We start from the raw sequence: 14,866 nt of genomic DNA, 5'->3' as shown, positions 1-14,866 counted from the left end.
GGAAAAGCAGTGTATTTCAGATCTCTACGTTTCTCACAAACACTATGGAAGAGATTAGAACTACATTTTATTTCTACCAATGTAAGAAAGTGTACAGAAACTTAACCAGTGTCCAGCTGGTGTGGCTCAGTGGTTGAGCATCGACCTATGAAACTGGAGGTCACAGTTTGATTCCTGGTCAGGGCACATGCCCGGGTTGTGGGTTCGATCCCCAATGTGGGGTGTGCAGGAGGCAGCCGATCAATGATTCACTCTCATCATTGATGTTTCTATCTCTCTCTCCCTCTCCCTTCGTCTCTGAAAGCAATTAAAAAAAGAAAAAGAAAAGACACCTAACCAGTGAAATACTAGCAACTAGACAAGATGATACAAAGCATGCTCTAAAGATTAGGACCTCATTCAGTATCACTATGAGGCAACTCTGAATTTAACTATTTGGTTTATCATTTCAAATCTCAGTCATTTGGAGGAAGGGAAAAACTTTTGGGAGCAAGTATATGAGAGAAATAGAAAATAAAGTTGACAGCAAGGGACAAGGGAGCATATGTCATAGAAACAATGCTTAAAATCAAGAATGTAGAAGGCATAGGCTGGGACCATTTCATGTAGAGTCAAGAAGACCAATAATAGCAGACTCTAAGGACACTAATACATTGTCACACAGTACAATAACATGTGTTCATAATGATAATTCTGAACACATTATGAAAGGGTTAAATTATGCTCTATAGATTCTGTAGAGAAAAAAGAAGGCTAATTATAATACATTTAGCAAGGCTGTCCACTAAAAGTGTTTTTAAATTGTTTAAAATTTAAAGTATTTCTCACTATCTAGAAATTCATTTACACAGAATGCCCTGTTTTAGGGGGAGAACAGATACGTGAAAGGATACAATATCAAAATCTTACCTGCTGGGAATTATCACCATTCCCTATACTGAGAGAATCTGAAGGTTTGTCAATGGGGCTGTAAAGAGAAAACAAGTCAAATCAAATCAGAGTAAAATCATTCTTTCACCATAAAAAAACAGAGTTTTTAAAAGCCCAGAAAAATTGGCATCTTACCCTCCAGTAATACTTACTGAAGCATTATGATGTAAGATATTAGTTTGATATTAACAATACAAAGTATAATAAGATAAAATTCCTACCACAGAACAACTTACATTCTAATAAGGTTCTCCAAAAACAATGGGTGAAACAATAACTTATTTTAAAAATACTACTTAAAATGGATACTACTCCAAGTAATAGGTTAAAAGTCTAATAAACTATTCAGTTTTGTGCATGTAATTATCACATTCCCCATTCAATTTCTTGAAATAATACCCATTTTTCTAGGTGTTTTTGACAGGGGGCATAAAAGTTATTGGAATGTTCTCTATAGGTTCTTAAGAGCAGTAAATTTAATACTTCAACCCCCTGGCAGTGGGCAAGGAGACACCACTCATCATTTATGTTTCTATCTCTCTCTCCCTCTCTCCTGGTCTCTGAAAGCAATGAAAAAAAAAAAAAAAAAAGAAAGAAAGAAAGAAAGGACACCTAACCAGTGAAATACTAGCAACTAGACAAGATGATACAAAGCATGCTCTAAAGATAAGAACCTCATTCAGTATCACTATGAGGCAACTCTGAATTTAACTATTTGGTTTATCATTTCAAATCGCTGTCATTTGGAGGAAGGGAGAAACTTTTGGGAGCAAGTACATGAGAGAAATAGAAAATTGGTGATTGGTGGTGTTGCTTTTAATTCAATCAGGGGCAAAGCAGATATACAGTCCTTAGTTCATCCTAGCTTGATGCCTGTGTAAGTGGCCCAAGCTGTTTCATGCCCGAGGCACATAAAATTATAATTCCTAGGTCTTAGAGGGGAAAAAGTCAGAAACACTGGTCTCATAATAAGTAGATTAATATTAACTGAGGCTTAGGAGGGGATGTAGTTTTAAAATGTTTTTGGAGATATTGTGATTACTCTAGTAACTTCTAGATAACAGTTTATGTGGCAGTTTTACAATAGGACATGGATATATGTCATTGCACATAAAACTGGATGCTATGAGATCGAGTATAATAAGTGGGTCACTACTGGCTTTCAGAAAGTTGGGTGGGGGGTCTAGTATGGTAATATTGAAATTGTTTCAGAGGACAGTTACTGTGACTCATGAATGCTCAGGAGCCAGAATTTGTTCAAATCCTGTCTCTGCCACTTAATTGTCAATGTGGTCTTAGGTGCATTTAACATGCCTGTTTCTTGCCTGAAAAGTGAATTTTAATGATAGTACATATGAGTTGTTGAAAAAATAAAACATGAGAAACACTTAAAATGGGGCCTGGTGCCTTTGTAGCTAATCTATAATAATAAAAGTGTAATATGCAAATCGGCCGAACAGCAGAACAACTCTCGGGACAACATTCCAGACGAAGCCGGGGCCAAGGCAGACGGGGGTGCAAGGGCCAAGTCCCTTGCATGAATTTCATGCATTGGGCCTCTAGTAATATATATGAGCATTTATCTTTTTCTGGGTTCAGAAGAAAAAAATTAATACTTCAGTATTCTAATCATAACCCTACAGAAGGCATGTGCATGAACATACACACACACACACACACACACTAACAGAAACAAACCTTTGTTTGATTGTGCTAACAATCAACTGTTAAAAAGAAAAAACACATTAAAACTTGACTTCCATACATAGAAAATTCAGTACCACAGTGAAGTAATTTAGAATTGCTAACTTCAAGTCCACCTGAACTCCTCTGACTTATAACCAAAACTGGTATAAGCATTACAACACTGACACAGCTTTGACATAGAACTAGCAAGCTATTTCTACAACTAACTTTATTTAACCCCAGCACATAAACAAACAATAAGTATTAGTACCCAAATACAAAAACTTATTTCTGACATACTAGAGTAAAAAAAAATTCAGATTCCACATTTCTCAAAATGATTTTATTGACTGAAAATACATACAAAGTCACCTTACAGACAACTTACTAGTACCACATTTAATTACTCTAAAAAATTTAACAAGGGCTAGTACCCTGAATACCAAGAGTACTTTCTGAAGAAATACTGCCCAATGCTCTAGAATTTGACAGATAGAGGTCTGAAATTTACGTGAAGAGCATCTTTACTTCTTATTATTCATAAAATGTAAATAAATCAATTCCTGTTATTAAGTCAAGTAGGTAATTACAAATAATTGTAAGATATAGTTCTGAATCCATTCAGTTAGAGATATTTGTGGCAATAAGACAAGTGCACAAAAACAAATATCTGCTAGCGCCAACTGTTAAATTAATTGTTTCATCAATAAATGCTAGAGGTCTTTAGAAGTGAACCCACTGAAGTGGGACATTCAGAGAACATTTCCTAGGGGAGTTCAAATGTAAGTAAGCCATTGAAAGGGGGAAAGACCAGCATTAAAGGTAGGAATTACAAGTGTGCCCAGAATCAAAAGGTTGCAGATAGAGCTGGGAGAAAGTTAAGTAATTAGTTTAGTTAATGTAGGATGATTTTAACAATGGGAGGTAAGGATAGAAAGATGGACAGAGGCCAATGGAAATTTGAGCACAGAAATGATAAAAATAAAGCACTGTTTTACAAAGATAAATTTGGTGGTAACATGAAGAACAGATGTACATAATACACATAAAATGAGATAAACCTGTAATATACTTTTAAAATTTTATGTGGTAAAATACACAACATAAAACTTACCACATTAAATATTTTAAGTGCACAGTTCAGTGTTACTAAATACATTCACATTGTTATTAATACTACCAACCATCCCCATAACTCTTCATCTTGTAAAACCTGAAATTCTGTACCCACTAAACAATAACTCACCAATTTTCCTATCCCCCCAGCATCCACCATATTCTTTCTGTATGATTCTGACTACTCTAAATATCACGTATAAGTGGAATCACAGAGTATTTGTCTTTTTGTGACAATAATGTGCTCAAAGTTCATCCATGTTGTAATATATTGAAGAATGTCCTTCCTTCTTAAGGCTGAATAATATTACATTGTATGTATATACCATATTTCTGCTTGTCCATTGATCTGTCCATGGACACTTGTTGCGTTCACGTTTAAACTATTGGGAGTAATGCTGTTATGACATTAGTGTACGAGTATCTCTTTGAGATGCTGCTTTCAATTCTTTTAGGTATATACCCAAAAGTGAAACTGATGAATTTTACTGTAATTCTATTTAATTTTTTGAGGAACTTCCATACAGTTTTCCAAAACAGCAGTACCATTTTATATTCCTATCAATAGTGCACCAGGGTTCCAATTTCCCCATACCCTTTCAAACACCTGCTTTCTGCTTTTTTTCATGGCTAATTGACCATTTCTATATCTTCTTTGGAGAGATGTCTATTCATGTCTTTTGCCCATGTTTGAATCAGGTTTTCTAATTTTTGTTGTTGAGTTTTAGGAGTCCTCTATATATTCTTATTAGTCACTTAGATATATGATTTGCTAATATTTTCTTCTATTTTGTGTGTTGTCTTTTACTGTGGATAGTGTTATTTGATTCACAAAATTTTAAAATTTCCATGAAGTCCAATTTGTCTAATTTTTTTTCTTTTATCTGTGCCTTTGGTACCAGACCCAAGAAGTTATTGCCAAATCCAATGCCATGAAGCTAAATAAATGTCGTGAAGCCCTATTAGTGTTTTAGGTCTTATGTTTAGGTCACTGACCCATTTTGAAGCAATTTTTGAATAAGGTGTTAGGTAAAGGTTCAACAGCATTCTTTTTCTTGTGGATATCCAGTTTTCTCAGCACCATTTCTTTTTTCTTTTTTTCAAATGTATTTTAATGATTTTTTTACAGAGAGGAAGGGAGAGGGATAGAGTCAGAAACATCGATGAGAGAGAAACATTGATCAACTGCCTCCTGCACACCTCCCACTGGGGATGTGCCCACAACCAAGGCATATGCCCTTGACCGGAATCGAACCTGGGACCCTTCAGTCTGCAGGCCGACGCTCTATCCACTGAGCCAAACAGGTCATGGCTCCCAGCACCATTTCTTGAAAAGACTGTCCTTGCTCCATTGAATGGTCTTGGCATCCTTGTCAAAAATCATCTGACCCTATATGTGAGTTAATTTCTGGACTCTCTATTCCACTGGTCTATATATCTGCTTTAGCCAATAACACATTGCTTTCATTACTTAAAAGATTGCTTCTTTTTTTAAGATTATTTGGCTATTTGGGATATTTCGAGATTCCATATGGATTTTAGAATGGGTTCTTCTATTTGCAAAATCTGCCACTGGAATTTTGATTATGGACTGTACTGAATCTGTAGACAGCTTTTTTAAAATTACTAATTCAATCTCCTTAGTAGTTATATATCTATTAATATTTTCTATTTCTTCCCCCGCTTTTTTTTTTTTATCTTGGTAGATTTTGTTTCTAGGTATGTCCATTTCATCTATGTTATTCAATTTGTTGGCATACAATTGTTCACAGTACTCTCTTATAACGCTTTCTTTATTTCTATAGAATCTGTAGTAATGTCCCTAATTCTATTTCTGATTTTAGTAATTTGAACCTTTTCTCTTTTTTATATAGTCCAGCTAGCTGTCAATTTTGTTGATCTCAAAGAACCAACTTTTATTTCATTGATTTTCTCTCTTTTATCTCTGCTCTAATATTTATTATTTCCTTCCTCTCCTAGCTTTGGGTTTAGTCTGTGTTTTTGTTGTTGTTGGGTTTATTCTGTTGTTGTTGTTGTTTTTGTTGTTGTTGTTGTTGTTATAAAGTTAGATTGCTGACTTGGAACCTTTCTTGTTTTTTCATGTAAACATTTACAATAGTCCCCCCTTATCCACAATTTTGTTTTCTGCGGTTTCAGTTACCTGAGGTCAACTAAGGTCTGAAAATATTAAATGAAAAGTTCCTGAAATAAACACTTCATAAGTTTTAAATTGTGCACTGTTCTTAGCATAATGAAATCCTGCTCCACCCCACATGGGACATAAATCAGCCCTTTCTCCAGCACATCATGCTGTAAACATCACATGCCCATTACTCACTTAGTAGGCTTCTCAGTTATCAGATCGACTGTCATGGTAGCACAGTGCTTGTGTTCAAGTAACTCTTATTTTATTTAATAATGCCACATGATGCCTTAAAGTAGAATCGTGAATATAAAAAACGTAAGAATCTGAGCCCTGCTTCCAATCTCTTTGCTTTCTTTTCAGCTTTTCAGCATGTAGGTGTAATCATGTCAGATGAATAAAAAAGCATGTTTGCATTTTATTTATATAGATGCTCTCAATCTCTCTAGAAATAGCAAAATAAAATCTTACTTAAAAAGGAAGCCTAATGCTTCTGAACAAAGTGATACTGCTCACGTGGATTCTGATGATATGTCTTTATTTCCTGCTGTCAGGTCAATGAATTGCTCTGGGAGTTATCTGTGTGCTGCTGTAGTATGGAACTTGCTGCTCATTTAAAAATCTAGGCCTCTTACTTATAAAGAAAAATAGCTTTGCTAAAAAATTAGACTTTTATGAGATTGGAATGTTTACTTTATTGCATTAAAAAACAGCAACAAAGCTGGTAAAACAGAAAAAAAATGCCACATTTACATAACTTTTATTACCGTACAAAAGGCCCGATATACGAAATTCGTGCAAGAGTAGGCCTTCCTTCCCCCAGCTGTCAGCACCAGCTTCCCTCTGGCACCCAGGACCCAGTTTTGTCTGGAAGGACGAAAGGACGTCCAGAAGGATGTCTGGTCTAATTAGCATATTATGCTTTTATTATTATAGATGTTGTTATAAATGCCTATTTTATTGTTAGTTATTGCTGTTAATCTCTACTGTCCCTAACTTATAAATTAAACTTTACCATAGGTATGTACATATGTACAGGAAAAAACATTGTATATATATGGTTAAGTACTATCCCTAGTTCCAGGCATCCACTAGGGGTCTTGAAACTTACCCAATGTATATATGAAAGGACTACTGAATAGCCATAAATTCCCCTCTTAGCACCACTTTTGCTGTTTCCCATAAGCTTTGATTTGCTGTATTTTCTTTTTCATTTTTCTCTAAGTATTTTCTAATTTCCCTTGTGACTTCTTTGATAAATTAGTTGTTTAAAAGTGTTGTTTAATTTCCAATTTTTTTAATTTTCCAGATTTCTTTTTGTTAATGGTTTCTAACTTCATCCGGTTATGGTAAAAAAAAAAAAAACACACAAAAAAAACAACAACCTGGTATGATACCTACCTTTAAAAATCTACTGAGACTTAACTTAACATATGCTCTAACTTGAAAAATATCCCCTGTCCACTTGAGGAGAAAGTGTACTCTATTTTTGGGTACAATGTTATGTATATGTCTATTAGATATAGCTAACTTTACCTATCTTGTGTTTGGCTGTTCTATCCATTATTGTGAGTGGGGTACTGAAGTCTCCAACTATTACTGTTGAACTATTTATCCCTTTAATTCTATTTTCCTGGTATTAGGTACTTCATGTTTTTTCTTCTTGCAGGTTAGAAACTTTTATTAATATACTAGAGGCCCAGTACACAAATTTGTGCACGGGTGGGGTTCCTCGGCCAGGCCGGCAATTGGGGCCGGCTGACTGGTGAGTGGGAGGGACCACGGGAGGCTGGCTGTGGGAGCACACTGACCACCAGGGGGAAGCTCCTGCGTTGAGCGTCTTTCCCCTGGTGGTCTGTGCTCATCATAGCGACTGGTCAACCAGTCATAACAGCCACTTAGGCTTTTATATATATAGATATAAATAGATAGATAATGTCCTTCTTGTCTCATAATCTTTTTTTACTTAAAAAGTTTATCTGATATTAGTATAGCCACACCTACTCTCTTTTTCCATCCTTTTAATTTCAACTTGTGTCTCTGGATCTAATGTGAATCTCTTGTAGACAGCATATAGTTGGATCATGTGTTTTTATCCAGTCTGCCAATCTTTGTCTTTAGATTGGAGAGTTGAATCCATTTACATTTAGAGTGATTACTGATAAGGATGGAGTTACTTATGTCATCACACTATTTTTATAACTGCCCCCACTCCCTCATTTCCTGCATTGTCTTCTTTTGTGTTTAGTTGACTTATTTTGGAATGAAATGTTTAAATTTCTTTTTTATTTCCTCTTGTGTATATTCTAGAACAATTCTCTTTATTGTTACTATGGGGGTTACATTTAACATCCCAAAGCTATAACACTATAGTTACACTAACTTAACTTCAATACATACAAAAACTCTGCTCCTTTACAGCTCCATCTCTACCCTTTTCAGTTGATGATGTCACAAAATTACCTCTTTATACACTGTGCACCAAAAAACAAAATAGTAATTCTTTTAAATGCAGTTTCTTTAAATTATGTAGAAAACAAATTTGGAGCTACAAACCAGTTATAGTAATACTAGCTTTTACATTAATGTATAGGACCTTAAATGTATTGATCTCTTAATTCATGTAAGAAATAAGAAGTATAGTTACAACCATTGTTACAATAATACTAGCTTTTGTAACTGCCCACTTATTTACCTTTATTGAGATCTTTCTTTCTCCATAAGGCTTTGAGTTACTGTCTAGAATCCTTTCATTTCACCTGGTAGGACTCCCTTAAGCATTTCTTGCAGTCTATAGGTTACAAATGTTCTCAGCTTTTGTTTAGCTGAGAACATTTGTAACCTATAGACTTTGCAAGAAATGCTTAAGGGAGAAATTAATACCCTCTCAGCTTTTGTTTAGCTGAGAAGGTATTAATTTCTCCCTCATTCTCTGGGGACAGTTTTGCTGGATATAGGTTTCTTGAGGTTGATAGGGTTTATTTCTCTTTTAGCACTTTAAATATTTTGGCCCATTGTTTTCTGGCCTCCAAAGTTTTTGATAAGGAATCTGCTAATAATCTTATTGAGGATCATATATCTATGTGATGACTTGCTTCTCTTGCTGCTTTCAAGATTCTGTCCTTGTCTTTGGTTTTTAAAGTTTGATTATAATGTGTCTCAGCATGCATCTCTCTCAGTTCATCTTAGAATTCATTAAGCTTCTTGGATATTTATATTCATGCCTTTGGGAAGTTTCCAGCCACTTTTTCTTCAAATAGCACCTTTTCTTTACGCATTCTTAAACTCTGAGAATGTGTATGCTGGTCAGCTTGAGAATGTCCCACAGGTCCCTTAGGCTCTCTTCACTTTTCTTCAATCTTTTTTCTTTGTGTTCCTTAGACTCAATAATATCCATTGTCCTATCTTCAAATTTGCTAATTCTTTTTTCTGCCTGTTCTAATCTACCTTTGGCTCTTTTAGTGAATTTTTCATTTCAATTATTATATTTTTCAGCTCTAGAATTTCTTTTTAGGTTTTCTGCCTCTTTATTGATATTTCCATTTTGTTCATATATCATTTTCTTGCCTTTCTTCACATCTTCATTTAGTTCTTTAAGATTTTTAAAGAGAGGTGTTTTAAAGTCTTGGTCTAGTGTATCTGTTATTCTTTTTCAGAAACACTTTCTGTTGATTTTTTTTTCTTTTGAACAGGCAATATTTTTCTGTTTCTTTATATGACTTGTGATTTGTTGTGTTGTTGTTGTTCTTGTTGAACACCGGCAATTTGAATCTAGTAATATGGACCCTTTGGAAATCAGATTCTTCCCCTTCTCCAATGTTTGCTTTTTGGTTATTGGATTTTGTTTGTTTGTTTTATTGTTGTAGGCTGTCTCTGTGCTGAGGATCAGCCTTAAGTGTAAACTTAAGATCTTCTCAGGTCCTTTCTGAGCTTTCCCTGAACATACAGAGTCATTTTCTAATTTCTCCCATATACAGTTGTTCTTTAATGTCCTAGTCTTTAATGTCTGGCTCCCAAAAGGGGGAAAAAATGAAAATTGTGAAAGGGGTGAGGGAGGGGCACTTAGTCCAATAAATTCCCTTATAATCACTTCAGCCAGAGGGAGAAGAGGTTGTAATAAGAATGGGGGAGGAGCAACAATGGTTGCCTGACTCTGTCCACACCTCTGTGGACAGAGAAGCAATCCTCAGCAGTCAGAGAAGAGAACCTCAAAATTTGGGGAACAGGGTCCTTTTTGCCCATCCTGGTTCCCTCAAGCTATGTTCAAGGTGTTACAGAAACATGTGAACAGCTGCCTGTCAGGCTGCTACTGTATTAAGAGCTGAAATTAACCAAAATTAACTACCAAGTCTTTTCCTGAAGTTGCAAAACATTTACAGACTTCTAAGTTCCAAAATAGTAACATCAGACAGATTCTTATTGCTACCTCCTCTGCCATCTTCCCCAAACTTGCACTATTTTTATAATATAGAAATAAGGGCTAAAAGTTGAAAGGAAGCAACAGTAAGACATGAAAAGATGAAAGCAAGACATTACAAAGAATCTTGCCTCACCTTTCCAATCACCACTAACAAAGAGCACTAAATAATTTTCAATATAGTTGAGGGCAGACTGTTAATGTTAAGGGCAATATATGAAAACATTACATTCAGAATAAATCTAAGAAGGCTTATGAATTACAGCCAATTAGAATAACTTATAGCATCTTATCCACCATGCCAGCTGCAGTTTTATAAGCAGATTTTGTAAACTTTACCAAAGTTTTATCAAAGATGTTTAAAAATTTATAGATAATGGTCATCAATCCAAAGACAACTGCTGAAAAATTGGGATGGGGCAAAATATCAGTAAGCTTATGTTCCACTGAGTTTTAGTATATTCTTCAATTTATTTTAAGGATAATTAAGAAGCTCACTGTAAAAGTGGAAAATAAAGAGGGGCCCTCAAAATGTACGTATAACTCCAAGAAAAAGTATATTTACAAATTCCAATTCTAATAAATATGAACTCTTTGTATATGTAATGGCTAGACAGAATGTAAATATCCCAAGGCCTAACAGGTCAAAGTTCTTACAATTACCCTGACATCAGATGTCAAACATGCTTCCTCAAACAAAACTCTGTGTCTGCTTAAACTGTGATCTATTAACAAATTTGTTGTTTTACATTCAAAATCCACCTACCCACTGTCGTCCATTATCATGCCAAGAAGGTTAAGAAAGGAAAACAAACACTACATTTATTTACTAATGAAGAAAGAGGCCCACTTTATTAAATGTACTGGTCAAAAACTACCAAGTCCCATTGATATCAGATGAAGGAAGACTGGGTACACTATGATAAATTGCACATGGCTTTTATATTTAAAACAAACAAAAAATCTATACGTTACCTTTTCTTCCCAAACTGGCCCACACTCCCCTGTTCAGCACAAAGTTCATTAGCTACTTCTGCTCATAAAGGCCTCTTTCTGAGTAGGGATGTTCCTCTAACATACCAGGCACAAAACAGCCACCTGTTCAGGCACACCTCAAGGATATTGCAGGTTCAGGTCCAGACCACCATAATAAAGCAAATATTGCAATAAGGCAAGTCAATCTGTTTGCTGGTGGAGGGCCTTGCCTTTAACTTAAAAAACAAACAAAACACCTGTGAAGTACAATAAAGTGGAACACAATAAAATTAGGCGTGCCTGTACAGGGCCTTTCATTTGCACCTTTGGTTACATCTTAGAGCAAGAATGTCAAACGCACGGCCCATGGGCTGCATGCAGCCCACAGTGAATATTTTTGCGGCCCAGCCAATGTAATGGTATGTAAGAAACTTTAATAAAAATTTCATAACTTAATTTTTACAATATCCTGCTATACATACTTATTAATAACGAATTACAACATTCGCTAATGACTGATTACTATAATAGTGTTGCATTCATTTCCCTTCCACGCCTTCCGCTCAGGCGCACCTCTCTCCACTAATACTAGCAGCGAATATTTTAGCAGCTGATTGCCACATTATTAGTCTTGTACTGACTTGTTTGGTGTGCACAACAGGAAATATTTCGCTTTCGGAAAACAAGAAAAATAGGTTTATTTGCGTTACTCTTATCAATTTGTGCAGTTATGCAATGTCTGGTAAGTTACATTATGAATCGTAATGTAAATATCTGTGTTTTCAGATGGTCACGACCCACAGGTTGAGAACCGCTAGCAGGGTCACCTAAGACCATTGGAAAACACAGATATTTACATTACGATTCATAACAGTAGCAAAATTACAGTTATGAAGTAGCAATGAAAATAATTTTATGGTTGGGGGTCACCACAACATGAGGAACTGTATTAAAGGGTTGTGGCATTAGAAAGGTTGAGAACCACTGCCCTAGGGAGAGAGCCGATTTTGGCCTGACCTCACAGGCCAGGCCAAGGGACTCCACTGGTGCATAAATTCGTGCACTGGGCCTCTAGTAAACTTAAACCTTGTTTATTGGGCCTGTGTTAGCCTTTGAGTTTGACATGCTTGTCTTAGAGTAATGGCAGTTGTTTCCTGGTACTGGCTCCAGGATATAGGCTCCAGCTTCAGTTATAGTCTCAGGTTTGGCTCTGGCACTCTGTGATACCATGCACACCTGTGTGGACTCCAGTCCTGGCCCCAGATCTAGCCCTGCCTCAAGCAGAGGTTCTAAACTCAGGCCTAGCTCTGGCCCCAGTACTAGTCCCAGATCCAGCTCTAATGATTCCAGTTCTGGCTTCAGCTTAAGTTCCAGTAGTTGTTGCAGCTCATCCACCTGTGTGTTCAAGACCACAATGAGCCTGTGTTTTGGGTATTTCCTCCATTCTTAGAGAAAACTATCTCCTGTTAGTAGCACCCAAAAGCCTCATCCCAGGGGATTTGGAGGTAGAGGAAGCACAGCAGGTTCTCAGCTATGTTCTCCTCAGTGAGCAGTTGGTAGTGGTGGATGCTTTCAGTCGGTGTGAGTGATTGTAGTATCTCTTTGGTATAGAGCTGCACAGAGTAGATGAGAACCTTATCATCATCCTGGTGTTCTCCATTCTGATGATTCACTGAAACATAGTAGGCACCAGAATGGTCTCTTCAGCAGCTTATGTTCTTTATTCTGGTTTGCAAAGCCCATGTTGTGTCCATCATTCCAGAGATCTGTCAGGTTTGTCCAGCCATGTCCTGGGGGGTGGAGGACTCTCTTGCTTTAATGAAGTCACCCCGAGACAACAATGCACACTCAACCCTAGAGTTCTGCTCAATCAGTTTGTCCCTCAGCTTGCTTAACTGCTCCAGGTCAAGGGCTTTCCCAACCATAGTAAGATTGCCAACTGAAAGTAGGACCCAGCAAAGTCTAGGAAGACTTTTTTTGGAGAGGTTGGGGGCGGGGGGTGGGGGGATTTGAAAAAGAAGTGCTAATTCTGGGGAGTTAAGCTGAGCAGACTGAACTAGAGAACTGAGGCCCAGGCAATTGAGAGTAAGTTCATCTTAGAAACAGAAATACTAACCACCTGGAGGGTGTCTGTTTTCAGCTCCTGCTTCAGTCCCTGGTAGGTGTATCCAACCATGAAGCTGATAATATGCAGTTCCTCTCTCATACCTAGTAGCCCCATTGTTGCCCTTTCCAAATCACCTGTATCTTGCTCAATCAGTGAGGTAGCCCAAGTCCCAAATTAAGCCTTGACTCTGTCCTTCTTTGTGGGCAAAGTTTTCTGGTTTGAAGTCAGAATACTGAACTTCTGGAAACCTTGTAATGACAGTCTCTTGTCAATGGAGATTTCTGCAGTCAATGACTCCACTGCCTTCTTTGAATCTCAGCAGTGGCCTTGTTCATATAGTAAACTTCCTCCAAGTCTTAAGGTTGAGGGATTGATGGGAGTGAAGGTCAAACAGACCTGGGTTTCTACCACAAAGGCTTTGTGAAGCAGACACTGTAGCAATTCTGTGACGTGGGCCTTTTGTAGGTCCATCCCTTTGGTCAGAGGGTCATCCTGCTAGCTAACAAGGTGACTTAATCCCTTTAGTTCCTTCAGCAGCTGATGCAGGTGAAACAACAGCTTTGCTCCAGCTGTGAATCACTTTTCCAGGTATTCCAACCATGGTCCAGGCAGTTCCAAAGCAGGCATTTTGCAGCTAGATTTTCTATGCCTCCAACTTAGGCAACATTTCCTCAATTAAGGTAGTTAATTGCACTAGCAGTGCTTTAAAAGCACCCAGAACCTCCTTCCTTCTTTTGTCCAGTTCACTGAGTCTACCATAGAAGCTGCTGCTCTCTGGTCCATAAAGGTCGACACAGGGCATCCATATTGGGGTCTGGGTCTTTCAGAAGACATCCTGCTGGTCTTTCAGTTAGCTGACAGATTTCACCAGCTTTTCCATCTTAAAGCCCTCAATTCCAGGATCCAGGATTCAATGCCATGCTGCCGGCTCTCCATAGGTGTTTCAAGGCCTGGTTCTCCTTGCTTGACTGAGCTCTCTGAGCCTGGATCAGAATTAAAGAAATTAAAGATCATCTCAGCCAATTGGACAGGACCCTGGGAAAAGGTTTGAATGTCCTGATAAAATTTTCACAAGTTGTGCTGTAGCAACAAGCACTCGGGGTGCTGGCTACAGCAGCCATATTCATAGTTCAGTTGGTATTAGAAGTGGAAGAATAGCATGTTAGCTTTGGAGTTATCGTTGTGCAGTGTAGTCTCCTGGCCAGTTCTGGTCTTCAATCCAGATTGCCAAATAACTATCAAATGTCCACCAGCAGGAGGCTCTTTGATCCTAAAATGGGCTGTCAAGATTCTGCAGAATCTCTCACTGTACCATTTGGGGTCTGAGTTTGGCTAGGGACTCAATTCCCACTCCCTCTAGAGGCTTTGGTCACAGCTTCTAGTCTCCAGAGGGAGCTCCAGCACCAGGGCCTCCAGCCGTCTTGGCTTCAGACCCTCTGACCCACCCCACATAGCAAACTTGAAAGGGTAACTGAACGCCGGAGCTAGACAT

The 14,866-nt window shown here is 37.5% G+C and overlaps 1 protein-coding gene and 1 pseudogene across 1 annotated transcript in view; both read right to left on the bottom strand.

Annotated features, from left to right (window-relative positions):
- The window catches only part of CNOT4 (CCR4-NOT transcription complex subunit 4), a 157,201-nt gene that overhangs the window by 34,649 nt on the left and 107,686 nt on the right, over window positions 1-14,866 (bottom strand). The window contains exon 8 of the mRNA XM_008150503.3: window positions 910-967. Coding sequence (XP_008148725.1) covers window positions 910-967 — 58 coding nt within the window. The remainder of the gene's footprint in view (window positions 1-909; window positions 968-14,866) is intronic.
- LOC103294136 (signal transducer and activator of transcription 2-like) lies at window positions 10,676-14,689 on the bottom strand (annotated as a pseudogene).

Source organism: Eptesicus fuscus, chromosome 14 (genome assembly GCF_027574615.1).
Source record: "Eptesicus fuscus isolate TK198812 chromosome 14, DD_ASM_mEF_20220401, whole genome shotgun sequence".
In the NCBI taxonomy this organism is placed as follows: domain Eukaryota; kingdom Metazoa; phylum Chordata; class Mammalia; order Chiroptera; family Vespertilionidae; genus Eptesicus; species Eptesicus fuscus.
The sequence above is the reverse complement of the archived record's forward strand: the minus strand, read 5'-3'. Positions and strand labels throughout refer to the sequence as shown.